The sequence below is a fragment of the Salvelinus namaycush genome, chromosome 1, assembly GCF_016432855.1.
Source record: "Salvelinus namaycush isolate Seneca chromosome 1, SaNama_1.0, whole genome shotgun sequence".
NCBI classification, from domain to species: domain Eukaryota; kingdom Metazoa; phylum Chordata; class Actinopteri; order Salmoniformes; family Salmonidae; genus Salvelinus; species Salvelinus namaycush.
The window spans coordinates 64554022-64571992 of NC_052307.1; the positions used below are offsets into that span (position 1 = coordinate 64554022).

The following is a 17971-nucleotide window of genomic DNA, read 5'->3' on the forward strand; positions in this document are numbered from 1 at the left end:
AGAAGACCAGACCTACTAGACTCAACCTACTTTCTGTGCTGTATAAAATGTCTATGCACTCTGTTATCTGGGCTCTGTCTGCAGGTTCCTTACGAGCTGAATGAACGAGTCCGTGCACGCTTGTATCAGATATCTTTACCTCTGAATAAAACTGCTTTTTATTATACGAATATCCACCCTGTCCAGAGTCTCTACTTCGTCTCAGTTCTCCAGTAAACTTGTGACATCAACAAATTGGTAGCAGAGGATGGTTTTCTTCTCTGAATTCGGTCCATAAAAGTTGATAGAGAAAAGAGACAAGTAAGAGACGGATCAGAAAGGAAGGGTGACCTGTCCGAAGGAGCAGCCGGGAATCCAGCTTGCCTCAGAAAACTGATCTAGACGGCCGTCAAAACAAAGGTAAGCAGTACCTGTTAAATCAAAAATCTGCATATTGTATATTAGGAAAATCCAAATTAAAGATCAGAAGTACTGAGGTTGAGTATGGGTTACTGTTAAATTTATGATAAATGTCTATTGTAAATGTAAAAGTAAACATGTAAAGATATCTGAGATATAGAGAGTCACATAGTCGGGTAGAAGCCGTGAGACTCAGAGTCACATAGTCGGGTAGAAGCCGTGAGACTCTAAAGTAATTAAAAAGAGATTCACATAGTCGGGTAGAAGCCGTGAGAATCCAAATAACTTATAGAGAGTCACATAGTCGGGTAGAAGCCGTGAGACTCAGATTCACACAGTCGGGTAGAAGCCGTGAGAATCTAAGTAAATGTGTGTTGTAAAAAGATTCACATAGTCGGGTAGAAGCCGTGAGAATCCAAGTAATTGTGTTATAATTGTAACTGACTTGATAAAAAGATTCAGATAGTCGGGTTGAGTGAGAATTCCGTGAGAATCCAAGTCTAGAAAAGGTTCCCCAGACTTAACGACATTTGATTGGTTAAAACACTTGGAAGTTACCTAGGGAGAATCAACAAAATAAAAATAAAAATACGAGTTCAGATAGCGGGCAATGGTTGACTTGGCACTTAACTAGATGCACTGTGAAGAACTTAACCTGCGATCAATGTATTAATGTTGTTATGTAATAAAATACAAATGTGGAAATGTTAATTTGAATGTTGTGTAAGATTGGCCTTTTCACGAGACTCACTAGTTGATAACTTTTGGGAGGACAGCTGAGTCTTCTTTTGGCCCGTGGTACAGCCGCCGAGCTGAAAACTGACTTGTATTTTTCCTCTATTGTGCTGTTGGTATTTCCATAATTCCTAAAATTGAATTGATAATTCTTTTAGAAGCGCTTGAGTTTGTTAATATATTGTTCCGGAAGGGCGATTCTGTCACCTTCTGGGAAAATATATAACAACTCGAAAAACTGAAAAACGATAATAACTATTGCAAAATAATTCTTAAAATTGAATTGATAATTATTTTAGAAGCGCTTGAGTTTGTTAATATATTGTTCTGGAAGGGCGATTCTGATACCTTCTGGGAAAATATATAACAACTCGAAAAACTGAAAAACGATAATAACTATTGCAAAATAATTCTTAAAATTGAATTGATAATTATTTTAGAAGCGCTTGAGTTTGTTAATATATTGTTCCGGAAGGGCGATTCTGATACCTTCTGGGAAAATATATAACAGCTCGAAAAACTGATTAACAGTAATAACTGCTGTAAATAATTCTTTGTGTACGAGTGTGGGGCACCAGAGATAAGTCAGTGTCAGCGCCGAGAATACATTGCTGGCCTCGGCCAGTGACGGGCTAAGTGCACTAAGATAGTCAAACCAGACATCTCTCAAATTTTTGCTAATATAGCCATGGCCGCCACTACCGTCCCAAAACTTAAGATAAATGAATTTTTAGACCAAAGAATCATGGGTTGGGGCAGTACCAACGGCAGGGAAAGATGCTAAGTCAGTCATTAGGTGGCTACAAACGGAACTCATACCTAGGTATGGTGTCCCACGACAAATCCGATCTCAGGGTCTCGTGTAACGCGCCAATCAAACTTTGAAGGCTAAGATAGCCAAGGTATGTGCAGGTTCGAAGTTGATATGGGTTGAAGCCCTGCCTCTGGGGTTGATGGCCATGAGAGCCTCTCCAGGGGCAGGCACCCATCTCTCTCCTCATGAGATAATGACTGGAAGAGTCATACCTGGTCCACCAAGAGAGGGAGGTCATATGCCCGCTCTTGATGTAAATATGTGAAAAAACTGACGGAACTTTCTGCAGCTCTCTCCAAACAGATTCACAAGGTCCGAGAGGGGGAGCTGCCAGGAGGCACGCCACCACTGAATGTAAAATGGTGACTGGGTGGGGGTTAAAGTCCACAAGAGAAAGTGGCTGGAACCCAGGTGGACTGAACTGTACGAAGTGAAGGAGGTTACTTCACACTCAGTTCAGGTCAAAGGTAAATCAGGCGCACCTTGGCACCACCTCACACATTGCACTCCAGCTCCAATTCCTTCCAGAACACTGACAGAAGTCAGAGCTGATTTGAGCGGCCTAAATTCGATTCCAAATGAAGATACTCCTGACTCAGGTGATGCGGCATCAAACTCCGCCTCCCCTGAAAAAGGAACCTCACCCAGTTAGAGGGACATTTCTCCCTCCCTGGGCAAGGCTAGGGATATCTGGCCCCTTATTTGTGATATTCCTCCACACACTCATAACTCTTAGAATAATATGGGGGTGGAGAGCTGTACAGAGAATGGACAGAAGATGGCAGTATTGCAGCACTCAACGGTCTCCCAGCAAACGGGGAGCCTGTTTGAATGCTGGTGACAGAGAAAAACTTAAAACCAATTCGGAGTAGAGAGAATACATTTAATAACTTATTTAGGTTAAATTTACAGACTAATGATATTATTGTTATGGATTGGCTGACATCCGATATAAATTTAGCGAAGTATATGGTAAGTTTACACTTTGGAATGGAGAAAGTTGAGAAGTTGATTTTACTTATACGATAGTTTTGCTGCTAAACTCAGTTGGAGTAACTAGATGTTTTGCCTAGAGGCATGAATAAGACAGTCATTTTTGGTATTATATTGGCTAGTTGCTGCGTTCTGAACACAGGTTGAGCGCTAGTAAACGCATATCTTTATTTGAACTATACTAATCTATTTGATAAAAGTACTAAACCTGTATATTTAACATTTGATAATGATTGGCAAATCCATATATTTAACCACAACTTTGAATTTAGCATTGGGTATTATAGGAGGAACGGGATACAATTTGTACTTTCCCCACCGGGTGTGGCCGTATTAAATTATGCTAGAGAAAATTGGTTGTGTCATTTAGAGGGAAAATGTGTACATTATAGCTTTGAGATACTTTTCAAAAGTTGCTGAAAGTTATTGGTTTTTGTTTAGGTAACACCAGAGAATTCGAACAATAAGTAAACGTATTCTAAACGTGATCTGTTTTCATTATGGGGAACAATGAACGACTCGCAACCTGGTATGGCTGGCAGGGAGTTTTTAAAGGGACAGTACACGTTTATCACAGTTGTGTTACAGGAAACATCGGGGAAATTTAAAACGAATGATTTAAGGGTATTATCATAATTATTAGGTTTTGTTTTTGTGGTAAACGTTTGGGTTAAGGGGTTTTCCGTGTTCCCAGAGACAAGATATCTTAAAAGAATACACTCATATTGGAATAGGAGTTTTACTTTCTGAGTTTTATTTAGGCAAGGGACTTTGAGAAGATAAAGGGTTCTTTTGGTATGTCTAGATATGGTATGGAACACGAATGTAGGTGTAACCTTTTTGACCTATTTTCGTTGCATTTTCCGGTGACTTGATCACTCACGGGGGAATGTAGTGAGAATAATGAATTTGTGTCATTTGGGATACTAGTTTTGAGGTAAATTGATTATAATAGAGTTTATAACTCTTGACCATAAGGTTAGCATTTGTTTTGGCCATTAGAAGATAGAGATAGGTTTATTAAGGTTATGTAAGGACTTTAGAGATTGACACTATAAGACATGTTGTTATTTTTAAATCCATGATTTCAGATAAAGTCAAAACAGTGAGACACTTAGTTAATATTGCAAAGGAACACATAGTTGTTATTGACTATTATTAGAAAAAGGCAGACAGATGGGTCTACCCCGCACTGTTGAGACTTTGAAGGTTTGAGAGCAGAGTGGGGAGGGGGTACTGTGAAATGAGCAAGGTAGGCTGTGAAATAAGATAGGACAGAAGGGGGTTAACACATATAAGCAGCACAGATACATTTTAAAGTAGATAAGTCACTTGACAGATAATTGGTAAAGGATAGATATGAATGGACACCCAAACTCAAGGGACAATTGGACATGTGGAAAATGAAAGGGACGTTATAATATACTAAGTCATTATTTAGAGTAGGTAAGGTTGATACCTGGCCAGAGCCAGGTATCAAACGGGGGAGGGGTACATTGTGGTCTAGGATAGGATGGGGCCTATTGGATAATAAACTTATTTAAAATTAAAAATTTCTAGCTAAAAAATAGGCATAGAAGTTAAATATATAATTAGATAGAACAAATGAGAAACTGTTTGTTAACCAAACCTGTATGTCCAAGATTTTATGCATTACAGGTGAATTAAAGGAGAAGGTGATTCACTCGACCTGGGGGCATATCGCACTTGGAGGGTGAGACACACTGACACTGCCGAATGATCACAGAGTTAAGGAGAAGAACCGTTGCTAATAGAGTTCGGGGGTCAACTCCTTAATGAAAATTCCCTGCCCCCGACCTTTCCTCACTGTGTACGTTCATAGAAGTGAAAGTGTTGCTTGATCTCTGGCTGATGATGTGTTCTCTGGGAGAGGATGGGGCTTTACAGGACTACTTGTAGTCCTGAGCTGTCTGTTTAGGATACGATGGGGATGATACCATCACAGTACTGCCAGAACCACCACCAGTTTCAACGGACCAGGGTTCAGCCGGCCTCCTCCACCACTTCAAGACCAAGTCCCACGCCATCACCTAAGCTCTCCAATCTGGTACAGGTAATAAATGTAAAAGACATCTCAGATAGTGACCAATTGGGGACTGAAACTGGTTATGAGGGAAGGGAGAATATGTGGTTGGCCTACAAAACACTTAATAGAAAGGACTGTGTCATATGTGGACATGCCAGACCTATTCTGGCTGCTCACCCATTTGCCCTAAGCAGTGGGAAGGTTGGATGTGCATATTGGAAAGTTTTTATTATAATAAGCCAAATTTAACCCTGTATAAAACTCTGAGTCTTGTGTTCCCAGAAGTCCCTCCCCAGAAGGCACCGTGGGGAGTTAAGGCATATGGGGGATATTACAGCTGTATCACTGGTACAGGTAGAGGTATGGACTATGGGAGGTTCCCTACTGCTGCCTGCATCACTAATGTCACTATTAACTAGAGGTGTTGCTGATGTATGGTGGATGTGTGGACCTGCCAGGCGGTTGACCCCATTTTGAAAGGAGATTGTCAGGGCACATGTGCTTTGGCCAGTCTGATAACACCATTGCCTATTATTGAGGTTACAGCTAACCAACTTCTGGGAGCTGCACATGACACAGAGGCTTGAGACCAACCCAGGAGACGGCAGAAACGTGACGCTCCTTGGTCCGAGGGTACAGATAACATTCACACCAACCTGTTGGGGGTCCCAATAGGGGTCCCCCACGAATTCCAGACATTAAACAGGAAAGATGGCCTGTGGCATCTGATGCCCATCATTGGCCCAGCTATTGTTGATGCTAAACAAAATGTCTGGATCAATTATATCTACTATAATTAATAATGATTTGTTAAATACACCCACACAGCACTTACAGGGATGGCTGAACAATTGGATGCTACCTCTCAAAACCAGTAGACACAATAGACTAACACTGGACATGATTCTGGCCAACCAGGGAGGTGTATGTAAAATGTTTGGAGAACAGTGTTGCACGTTTGTCCCTAACAATACTAGTCCGGATGGGAGCATTTCAAAAGCTCTGAGTAGGTTGGCAAGGTTATCAGTGGAGATGAAGGGTCTTGCAGGCGTGGAGGAGAGTGGACTGGTCCCTTGGCTGGGTGGTTGGTTTGGTAAGTACACTGCAATGATGATTACTGGATTTCTGACACTAGTTGTTGTTTTTCATTTCTGTGTTGCCTGTATCATGCCTTATTTGAAGAAATCTGTTACAGATGTGGCAAGGGCCTCTGGTATGATGCCGTTGCTTGATGCTCCAGTTGGAGAGGCTGATACGAAATCAAGCTTCCGCAGGAGAGTGGGCCTGACAGAGGAGGACCCTTGGTTTGCTGTAGTTGATGTTGTCGAATGAATAAAAAGTGATGTTTGTCCTCCCTGTTGTGAAGGTTTGAAGTTCCCGGGTGGCGACGAGCCCACCTGGTACAGGTTGTATAGAGGGATGGACCTAAGGGTTTAACATATTCTCGTTTTTTGGTTACTAATGTGTGATTGGCCACTCCAGGTGTAGTTATTGGAGTGGTCTCCTTTTTGGTCCTTGCTCATTTACGACTCAACTTACATTGATGCTATTGGTGTCCCTAGGGGGTGCCAGATGAATATAAACTGGTGGACAAAGTGGCAGCTGGGCTTGAATCTTCTGTTTGTTGGTGGTGCACAGTTAATAAAAATGTGGACCGAATCAATTACATTCATTTTAATGTTCAGAAACTAGGAAATTGGACTCAACAAGGCTCCGAGGCGGTCCATGGCCAATTGGAAGCTACTTCCCTGATGGCATTCCAAAATAGAATCGCGGTGGATATGTTGTTGGCTGAACGCGGAGGTGTTTGTGCCATGTTCGGGGAGCAATGTTGTACTTTCATTCCCAATAACACAGCAACTGATGGTAGTCTTACTGTTGCCCTAGAGGGTCTTCGTACTCTTAATGGGAAAATGAAGAGCCACTCAGGAGTGAATACCTCAATGTGGGACTCTTGGATGGATGCGTTTGGTAAATATAAGATGCTTGTTTCCTCCATACTGGTATCTATATCTGTCTTCGCTGCGATACTGGTGCTTTGTGGATGCTGCTGCATTCCATGTATTCGAACGCTGACCACTAGGATCATAACTACTGCTATTGATCCCAACCAGGCAGAGAAGGGACAGATGTTTCCTCTGCTTGCCCTGGAGGATGCTGAGCCAGGCTATTTGACTGATGACTAATTCAACGCCATTTATAGCTTTTGTCACGTCTCTGGTGAGACGTGAAGAGGGGGAATTAAAACTTTATCTTCTGATAAAGTTTGCCCTATTCTGCCATTTATAGCTTTTGTCACGTCTCTTGTGAGACGTGAAGAGGGGGAATCAAAACTTTATCTTCTGATAAAGTTTACTCTATTTTTGCCATTTATAGCTTTTGTCCTAGCTTTTGTCACGTCTCTTATGAGACGTGAAGAGGGGGATTTGTAATAAATACCATTTAAAATAACACAAGCATATTGCTATTACGTTGTTATAACTAACTTCTTTCAAAACAGGGTTTCTCACAAACTCATAAGCAGATACTGAGACCCACACACACCCAAGGACAGAGGGCTGGCACAGACCTTTCATAAACACTGATAAGGCCGGAAAGGCCTTGATCAAAGGGGTGCCTGGGTCTGCATTTCACGAGATACTGAGACACACACACACCCAAGGACAGAGGGCTGACGTAAACCTTTCATAAACACTGATCAAAATAGGAACATCTACGCACACACAAAATCTCCTGTTTTAGCTGAACATTTGGAAACACAGAACTCTACTACCAGGCCCTGAAGGACGACACCCAGATCGACAGGACCAATCAGAAGACCAGACCTACTAGACTCAACCTACTTTCTGTGCTGTATAAAATGTCTATGCACTCTGTTATCTGGGCTTCTTTCTGCAGGTTCCTTACGAGCTGAATGAACGAGTCCGTGCACGCTTGTATCAGATATCTTTACCTCTGAATAAATTGCTTTTTATTATACGAATATCCACCCTGTCCAGAGTCTCTACTTCGTCTCAGTTCTCCAGTAAACTTGTGACATCAACATTTGTCCAGATGAGTCGTTGTTTGGATTCAGAATGGCAAATTTCCCTCTCCATTTAGCATGGGCACTAGCCGAGTGGCACTGATCTCTCCAACGTAAACACAGTCAGAGAACGCAACACGGCAAAACTCCCGAAAGAATTTCAATAATCTGATTAAACTATATTGAAAAAACATACATTACGATGATATGGTCACATGTATCAAAGAAAATCCGAGCCGGAGATAGTTGTCATCCATTACGGCAGCAAAACAGAAGGCAATCGCACTTCCAAGTCGCGCGCCTCAGAGTACCGGAAGTGGACGGTCACGTCAAAGAAATAGCTTTTATTCCACCCCAGACCAAGATAAACATAAATTTCTTCTCTCACATCATCTTGACACCCAGAGGAAGGCGTATGGAGTGTACGTAGACTCCTACGTGTCATGACCATGTATAGGCAGGAAGTTGAATAGAGCATATATTTCTGACATTCTACTTCCTGGTCAGGGAAAGTGCTGCCAAAGGAGTTCTGTTTCACTCAGAGAAATAATTCCAACGGTTTTAGAAACTAGAGAGTGTTTTCTATCCAATAATAATAATAATATCCATATTGTACGAGCAAGAATTGAGTACGAGGCCGTTTGAAATGGGCACGATTTCACTGGCTACTCAATACTATCCCTTGCAGCCATAAGAAGTTTTAACCAACAGTGCAGCTCAAGAAGAAGAAAATATTTACTAAGTAGGCTAAAATAAAAAGTAATAATAAAAAGTAACAGAATAAGAATAACAATAACGAGGCTATATACAGGGGGCATCGGTACCGAGTCAGTGTGCAGGGGTACAGGCTAGTTGAGGTAATCTGTACATGTAGGTGGGGGCAAAGTGACTATGCATAGGTAACGAACAAACAGCGAGCAGCAGCAGTGTACAAGGGGTGCAATGTTCAGCAGTATAATGGTACTCCCTCACTGACTTGCCCCTGCTCTGGTCACCTGACCCCCACTTCCAACCATTCCATCCCTTCTCCCTGTTTCCACAGAGCTTTGTTTATGACATCAGCTTCTGGGCGGGGCCAGACAGGCAGGAGGCCGAGTTTCATGCTCTTGACTAGAGGCCAGTAGAGAGACGGTAGAGAATGTTACACTCATAGACACCTACACACCCTACACACACACCTACACACACCCTGACATAACACACACCTACACACCCTACACACACTGACACACCACCCAACACACACACCTACACACAGACCAACACACACCCTGACACACACCAGCTACTGTTACAGACTCACCTACTGCTCACACACACATGCCTTCTGACACACACGCGCACTCAAACTCCACACATACCTGCAAAGCCTGCTGTCCACACGCATGCATCTCACCTTCAGGTAGTGTCTGTCTGTGTATGTGAGAGAGATGAGTGCAGTGTTGTAATATGCTGTAGCAACACTTTCCAGACACTGAAGCTAGTGGTTGGTGTCAGGATGGTGTTGATGTCAGGATGGTGTTGATGTCAGGATGGTGTTGGTGTCAGGATGGTGTTGGTGTCAGGATGGTGTTGGTGTCAGGATGGTGTTGATGTCAGGATGGTGTTGGTGTCAGGATGGTGTTGGTGTCAGGATAGGGTTGGTGTCATGATGGTGTTGGTGTCAGGATGGTGTTGGTGTCAGGATGGTGTTGATGTCAGGATGGTGTTGGTGTCAGGATGGTGTTGGTGTCAGGATGGTGTTGGTGTCAGGATAGGGTTGGTGTCATGATGGTGTTGGTGTCAGGATGGTGTTGATGTCAGGATAGGGTTGGTGTCATGATGGTGTTGGTGTCAGGATGGTGTTGATGTCATGATGGTGTTGGTGTCATGATGGTGTTGGTGTCAGGATGGTGTTGGTGTCAGGATGGTGTTGTTGTCAGGATGGTGTTGGTGTCAGGATGGTGTTGGTGTCAGGGTAGTGTTGGTGTCAGGATGGTGTTGGTATCAGGATGGTGTTGGTGTCAGGATAGTGTTGGTGTCAGGATGGTGTTGGTGTCAGGATGGTGTTGGTGTCAGGATGGTGTTGGTGTCAGGAGGTTGTTGGTGTCAGGATGGTGTTGGTGTCAGGATAGTGTTGGTGTCAGGATGGTGTTGGTATCAGGATGGTGTTGGTGTCAGGATAGTGTTGGTGTCAGGATGGTGTTGGTGTCAGGATGGTGTTGGTGTCAGGATGTTGTTGGTGTTAGGATGGTGTTGGTGTCAGGATGGTGTTGGTGTCAGGATGGTGTTGTTGTCAGGATGGTGTTGATGTCAGGATGGTGTTGGTGTCAGGATAGTGTTGGTGTCAGGATAGTGTTGGTGTCAGGGTGGTGTTGGTGTCAGGATGGTGTTGTTGTCAGGATGGTGTTGGTGTCAGGATGGTGTTGGTGTCAGGATAGTGTTGGTGTCAGGATGTTGTTGATATCAGGATGGTGTTGGTGTCAGGATGGTGTTGATGTCGGCAGCAGATAGCCTAGTGGTTAGAGCGTTGGGCCAGTAACCGAAAGGTTGCTGGATAAAATCCCTGAGCTGACAAGGTAAACATCTGTTGTTCTGCTACTGAACAAGGCAGTTAACCCACTCTTTCCCCAGTAGGCCTTCATTGTAAATAATAATTTGTTCTTAACTGACTTGCCTAGTTAAAAAAAGGTTAGAAAAGTGAAAAGGAGACTGGGATAGGACTTTAATTGGCTTCAGAGGAGGAGAAGCTTTAAAGTGGCTGTTATTGGCTGTGCTCCACAGCAGATTAAGTCTTTTTCAATAAAGCCACAGTCTCAGATTTCTAAGCTCCTGTCACGACAACCTTACCAAAGTTCCACAGACAGTACCTCATCATATCAATCAATCAAGTGTATTTTATAAATCCCTTTTTACATCAGCAGCTTTCACAAAGTGCTTCTACAGATATCAAAAACTGTCCCCTTGAGCTGAAATAGACCCTAGACCCTTATTTCCTAGTGAGACCTTGTCATGGCATATATTGATCAAAGTGTGTCCCAACTAATATGGTCTTTGCGTCAAACTAATATGGTCTTTGCGTCAAACTAATATGGTCTTTGCGTCAAACTAATATGGTCTTTGCATCAAACAATGTAACATGCCTACAATTCCCTGCTTGTCTCTTCCCATGAGACTTTATGGTGTTATTGACCATGGACTCGTGTTCCAGAAAGCTCTTATGCAAAATGTTATTCCTGGTTCTACAGTACAGTAGAATGCCATGAAGTTAACATGTATTACTCTAGGCTCCTGCCTGTGCCAACTACACGCTTTCCTGCTTGTTCAATTCTGACATTCTACACTATTTCCTAATTACATGGAAGAGTGGGTTTTGTCTGTAAGGGACATGGGACACCATTGTGTGCACTTACGTTTGTAGGGCATGTGAGAGCGGGTCTTGTGGTAGAGCTTCTTGCTGGCGGCACTGCGCACCCTCCTGACGTTATAGCCCAGTGTGTTGCATTTGTTCTTGCGGCAGTCCAGGCAGGTACCCTTCTCAAAGGCGTTGTCATCACTGCATCTGTAGGCCATGATCTGCTTGTCTTTGTTCAGAAGGGAGTCGATGAACAGGTAGACTGAACGCTCATGGGCACATTTCACTGTCTGCTCAAAACCTAGGAGAGAAAGAGTGGAAATGTGAGTGGAATTTAAAAAGGGGGCAGGTAATAAGACTGTAACACATATGAATTGAGCATTCAAACTTTGGACTCAAATGTTCCCCTTTGTGATCAGGTCACTGCATCATTCTAGCCCTGGTTAAACTAAACTGGGACTGAGGCTATTCAGAACTGTATCTGTGCCAGCCTTCAATCTTTTCCTCTCCTCAGAATACAGACTACGCCTTAACAAGATCCTGATTATACTTTTTAGTTGGTCATTATTTGGGGATTCATTATCCCTGAAACAGATCTGTCATAATGTCCTGTCACTTCTCTGGGTAAAAAGGCCTGTCAACCTCTTTATGTCTGTGCGCTGACTGATCTGAGACCTGTCTTCAGGCCTGCTTCTCCTGAGGAGATCTCATCATAGCCTGGAGGCAGAATGCACAGTGGACAGACAGGGCTGAGGGAGATGTATTTGGCTAATTAACTCATGAGGATGACAGATAATGTGCTTCTGTCTTTCATGTAAGAAAAAAAAACGTTTTTGATTGAATCCCCCGAAATCCCACTACCACTTATTTCTGACTATTGGGAATTCTATTCATATTCAGCAGAGCAGCGTGAATATAAGATGAGGCACTGCTTTCACACGATACTGCCTTATTATTTTAGTTTGTGCTTCTGCAAGGTAAATGGTAATGGTTTACTTTGATCAAAAATAGCTCTTCTCCTTAATATACCCTACCAATATTTTTCTATATGCCAAATGACTCTTCCCTCCCCACTCCACCACTGTGACAGACTCACCATTGATTCCATGCAAGGCGATATGTTCCATTAAGCTCTGGAAAGGGTGGCATTCTGGTTGGAAGTCACCCCCGTTGGGGTAGAAGTGAACATGTGCCACAGGCTGCTTGATGCCCACACTCAGCCCCATGCGTTCTTGAGTGTAGGTGTGGATGGCATCCACAAATAGGGCATCATCAGGGGACAGTCTGTCTGATGCTGCCATGCCCTCAAACAGGGGACCTGCTGGATCCAGACCTGGACAAAGAAACACAAAGGATCTCAGGCTTTTCACCAGAGTGCCATTAGACTTGGATACTTCTATAAGAATTGTACTCTAATGCATTATTTAGCCAGGAAATGGTGTGACAAAATATTTACAGAGAGTAGAAAACCTCACCAGTAATTCGTCCAATCTTTCCACGTCCTCCCAGGTAGCTTCCAGCAAATCCAGAGACGTGAGCACCAAGACTGTATCCAATCAACTTTCTCTGCAGGTGTAACAGTATAACTTTAAACCGTCCCCTCGCCCCGACACGGGCGCAAACCAGGGACCTTCTGTACACATCAACAACGGTCGCCCACAAAGCATAGTTACCCATCGCGCCACAAAGGCCGCGGCCCTTGCAGAGCAAGGGGCAACACTACTTCTAGCACTACTTCTAGGTTTCAGAGCAAGTGACATAACTGATTGAAACGCTAGTAGCGCGTACCCGCTAACTAGCTAGCCATTTCACATCCGTTACACTCACCCCCCTTTCAACCTCCTCCTTTTCCGCAGCAACCAGTAATCCGGGTCAACAGCATCAATGTAACAGTATAACTTTAGTACGTACCCTCGCCCCGACACGGGCGCGAACCAGGGACCCTCTGCACACATCAACAACGGTCGCCCACGAAGCATCGTTACCCATCGCTCCACAAAGGCCACGGCCCTTGCAGAGCAAGGGGCAACACTACTTCTAGCACTACTTCTAGGTTTCAGAGCAAGTGACGTAGCTGATTGAAACGCTAGTAGCGCGTACCCGCTAACTAGCTAGCCATTTCACATCCGTTACACAGGAAACAGGTAAAACTCCTGACACACAAAGATCGTTATTATTTTAGTGTTGATGTGAAAAGGAGGTGATGATGTGACATTATCGTCTTTTGTAGAAGACATATTATATCTCCTAAAGAGGTTGTCTTCTCATTTCTGTCACACAAACAGTACTTTGCTATGACAGTCTTTGTTGAACACATTGAACACTTTCCTGACTCTCACCTGCAGCCACTGTAGCAGGAATGCTATGTCCTTCCCCACTGCCCTAGTGTTCTGGGCTGCGTTAGGGTAGTTCATATTGGCCTGTAAAAGCCAGTCAGTAACGATCACATTGACTGGTCTTCAGAGCAGAAGCAAGAACGGGCACCCAGCTCTCCATCAGAGCATTTATCTTGGAAAAAGAGAAACGGGTTTTAATCTCATTTGAAGGGTTGCAAAGGGAGGGTATCTTACTGGAATCCTTCTAAGTTTACCAGTAAACTCACAGAATTTTGATAACTTTCAAGGTTTTTGGGGGAATTTTATCAGATGACATCTAGTGGCCTTTTTGGGTTCTCCAGATCATCACACGTGTACGTAATTATTTCTGGCCCTCTACGTGGCCTCATCACATGTCAAATATATAAAAAATAATCAAATAACATAGTTTTGAAATAAAAAATAGAATGACAAAGCTGTTAAACTTTATCATAAATATAAACCATCAACTTAGTGAATACCATTGGTGTTTAATATGAGGGTTTCAGCATGAAATATCCTTTTATTTATTTTTTTACACACTTGTATTTATTTTAATATGTCAATACGTATTTTGTCACCAAACTTGTAGCAGTTGTGAAAAAAGTAAATCGTTGGAAGAGTTGCAGAGGTAATTGAAAATAATGCCATTGCTGATTAGTTGCTTTTCTTAATTTTATTTCTTAACATTTTTATCTTGAACCATAACCACTAGAAACTCATGGATAATATGGACACAGACATAAAAAATGTATTCTATATACAGTTCTATATACAGAAGTCGGAAGTTTACACCTTAGCCAAATACATTTAAACTCAGTTTTTCACAATTCCTGACAATTAATCCTCGTAAAAAATTCCCTGTCTTAGGATCACCACTTTATTTTAAGAATGTGAAATGTCAGAATAATAGTAGAGAGAATTATTTATTTCAGTTTTTATTTCTTTCATCACATTCCCAGTGGGTCAGAAGTTTACATACACTCAAATTAGTATTTGGTAGCATTGCCTTTACATTGTTTAACTTGGGTCAAACGTTTCGGGTAGCCTTCCACGAGCTTCCCACAATAAGTTGGGTGAATTTTGGCCCATTCCTCCTGACAGAGCTGGTGTAACTGAGTCAGGTTTGTAGGCCTCCTTGCTCGCACACGCTTTTTCAGTTCTGCCCACACATTTTCCATAGGATTGAGGTTAGGGCTTTGTGGTGGCCACACCAATACCATGACTTTGTTGTCCTTAAGCCATTTTACCACAACTTTGGAAGTATGCTTGGGGTCATTGTCTATTTGGAAGACCCATTTGCGACCAAGCTTTAACTTCCTGACTGATGTCTTGAGATGTTACTTCAATATATCCACATAATTTTCCTGCCTCATGATGCCATCTATTTTGTGAAGTGCACCAGTCCCTCCTGCAGCAAAGCACCCCCACAACACGATGCTGCCACCCCCGTGCTTCATGGTTGTGATGGTGTTCTTCGGCTTGCAAGCCTCCCCTTTTTCCTTCAAACATAACAATGGTCATTATGGCCAAACAGTTCTATTTTTGTTTCATCAGACCAGAGGACATTTCTCCAAAAAGTACAATATTTGTCCCCATGTGCAGTTGCAAACCGTAGTCTGGCTTTTTTTATGGCGGTTTTGGAGCAGTGGCTTCTTCCTTGCTGAGCGATATAGGACTCGTTTTACTGTGGATACAGATTATTTTGTACCCGTTTCTTCCAGCATCTTCACAAGGTCCTTTGCTGTTGTTCTGGGATTGATTTGCACTTTTCGCACCAAAGTACGTTCATGTCTAGGAGACAGAATGTGTCTCCTTCCTGAGCGGTATGACGGCTGCGTGATCCCATGGTGTTTATACTTGCATACTATTGTTTGGACAGATGAACGTGGTACCTTCAGGCATTTGGAAATTGCTCCCAAGAATGAACCAGACTTGTGGAGGTCTACAATTTTTTTCTGAGGTCTTGGCTGATTTCTTTTGATTTTTCCATGATGTCAAGCAAAGAGGCACTGAGTTTGAAGGTAGCCCTTGAAATACATCCACAGGTACACCTTCAATTGACTCAAATTATGTCAATTAGCCTATCAGAAGCTTCTAAATCCATCATTTTCTGGAATTTTCCAAGCTGTTTAAAGGCACAGTTAACTTTGTGTATGTAAACTTCTGACCCACTGGAATTGTGATAAGTGAAATAATCTGTCTGTAAACAATTATTGGAAAAATTACTTGTGTCATGCACAAAGTAGATGTCCTAACCGACTTGCCAAACTATAGTTTGTTAACAAGAAATTTGTGGAGTGGTTGAAAAACAAGTTTTAATGACTCCAACCTAAGTGTATGTAAACTTCCGACTTCAACTATATGAATACATTTCTAGAAGTTATTCAAGTATAAATTACAAAAGTTAACACGTCTGCCACGCTGATCCTTAACACTGGGGCCCCACAGGGGTGTGTACTTAGTCCCCTCCTGTATTCCCTGTCCACCTACTACTGCGTGGTCAAACACGACTCCAACACCATCATTAAGTTTGCTGACGACACCACAGTGGTACGCCTGATCACCAACAATGATGAGATGGCCTATAGGGAGGAGGTCAGAGAACTGGCAGTGTGGTGCCAGGACAACGACCTCTCCCTCAATGTGAGCAATTTACATTGACGACCCCCCCCCCCCCCCCCGTACACTGCTGCTCCTCGCTGTTTGTTTGTTATCTATGCATAGTCACTTTGCCCCCACCTACATGTACAGATTACCTCAACTAGCCTGTACCCCTGCACACTGACTCAGTACCAATTCCTCTTGTATATAGCCTTGTTATTGTTATTCTTATTGTGTTACTTTTTATTACTACTTTTTATTTTAGCCTACTTGGTAAATATTTTCTTCTTCTTGAACTGCATTGTTGGTTAAGTGCTTGTAAGTAAGCATTTCACGGTAAAGTCTACACTTGTTGTATTTGGCGCATGTGGCAAATAAAGTTTGATTTGATTTGATATATTACCTGTTCATTACCAAAATTATAGAAGATTCCGGTAACTTTTCACCTGTAGCTTTGCAACCCTACTCATTTGGCTCACATTTTGTTGTAAGGGACCATACAAATCTATATAACTTCATTCCCCCAACTTACTACAGTTTCCATCAGATTACCGGCCTGCATCTGAAGTGCAGAGCAACAACTGAGTAAAATAAGAAGACCTGCCACCATATTATATCTGGCCCTCCACTGTATATCATTTTGTGCATCTACCATCCATTAGTGATTTGTTTTACATAGGAGCTAATGGCCATGTTGTGTACGTGTCATCACTAGTTGAGCCAGGAGGAGAGGAGAGAACAGGTCGTACCGACCATCCGTGGGTGATGATGATGAGAGGAGGACTGCTGTTGAAACCACAGGAGGTCTGAGTATGAGGTCTGAAAGCCTCCACCGTGCACCAGTCCTCCATGTCTTTAGCACCATCAGAGTAGAGCTTGAAGACTGTGCTGGTAATGTGAGGCATCTTCATTCTCAGGACAGGCTTTGGGTCCACTACAAATGTAAACAAAATACAAACATGGTCAATGCAGAGTAATAATAGAGTAAAAATGTATAATGTTTTAGGATTTTATATTTGACAATAATGTGTTTTGAAGTACAACAGCAGATTATTGTGTATAGAGTGGTAGAACAAGCATTTTCATGCATGTGCATTTCAGAAATACCTGATTATTGAACAGCACAGGGTTCAAACTCATTGATTTAGGAATTGATTCCCCTGTCCACTCAACCTCTGCACTGATTTTTTGTTCTGGTAAGTGTTAATTTGTGACTAGAGTCTGTGTATTCCTTGTCTAGTTTGACCATGAGTGGACACTAGACTAGAGACACTTCCCAATATACAGTATAACTTTGTGTGGTGATGCTGTAATCCAGCTTTCATTTGTAATTGCAAGAAATATGAGTTGGGAAACAGCCCTTAGAGATGTTAGATTTTTTTTGTTCATACAACTGACTGTATTTTTTGTATATTTTATATTAATATTAATCTTTTATACCTATTTTTTAAATATTTGTTTGTTTTATTTTCGCCAAACTCTCCCTCCACATTGTTGTCACTTCAGCCACAACAATGATAGTATTGTAGTAGATCCTTCACAACAGTAATATATTTTACATCTAACTAGCACTGTTTGTATCTTCATTCTCAGAATTGGTCATTTCACAGTCACTATTTCAACCCAAATATGAGAGTTATTACTTGAACAACGTGCACTTGGGCAT

At 42.4% G+C, this 17971-nt stretch overlaps 1 protein-coding gene across 1 annotated transcript in view; it reads right to left on the reverse strand.

Moving 5' to 3' along the window:
• The window catches only part of LOC120047264 (hepatic triacylglycerol lipase-like), a 30586-nt gene that overhangs the window by 10026 nt on the left and 2589 nt on the right, over positions 1-17971 (reverse strand). The window contains 6 exon segments of the mRNA XM_038992795.1: positions 11406-11648; positions 12444-12680; positions 12823-12913; positions 13687-13798; positions 13800-13855; positions 17055-17239. Of these exon segments, the coding sequence (XP_038848723.1) occupies positions 11406-11648; positions 12444-12680; positions 12823-12913; positions 13687-13798; positions 13800-13855; positions 17055-17239 (924 nt within the window).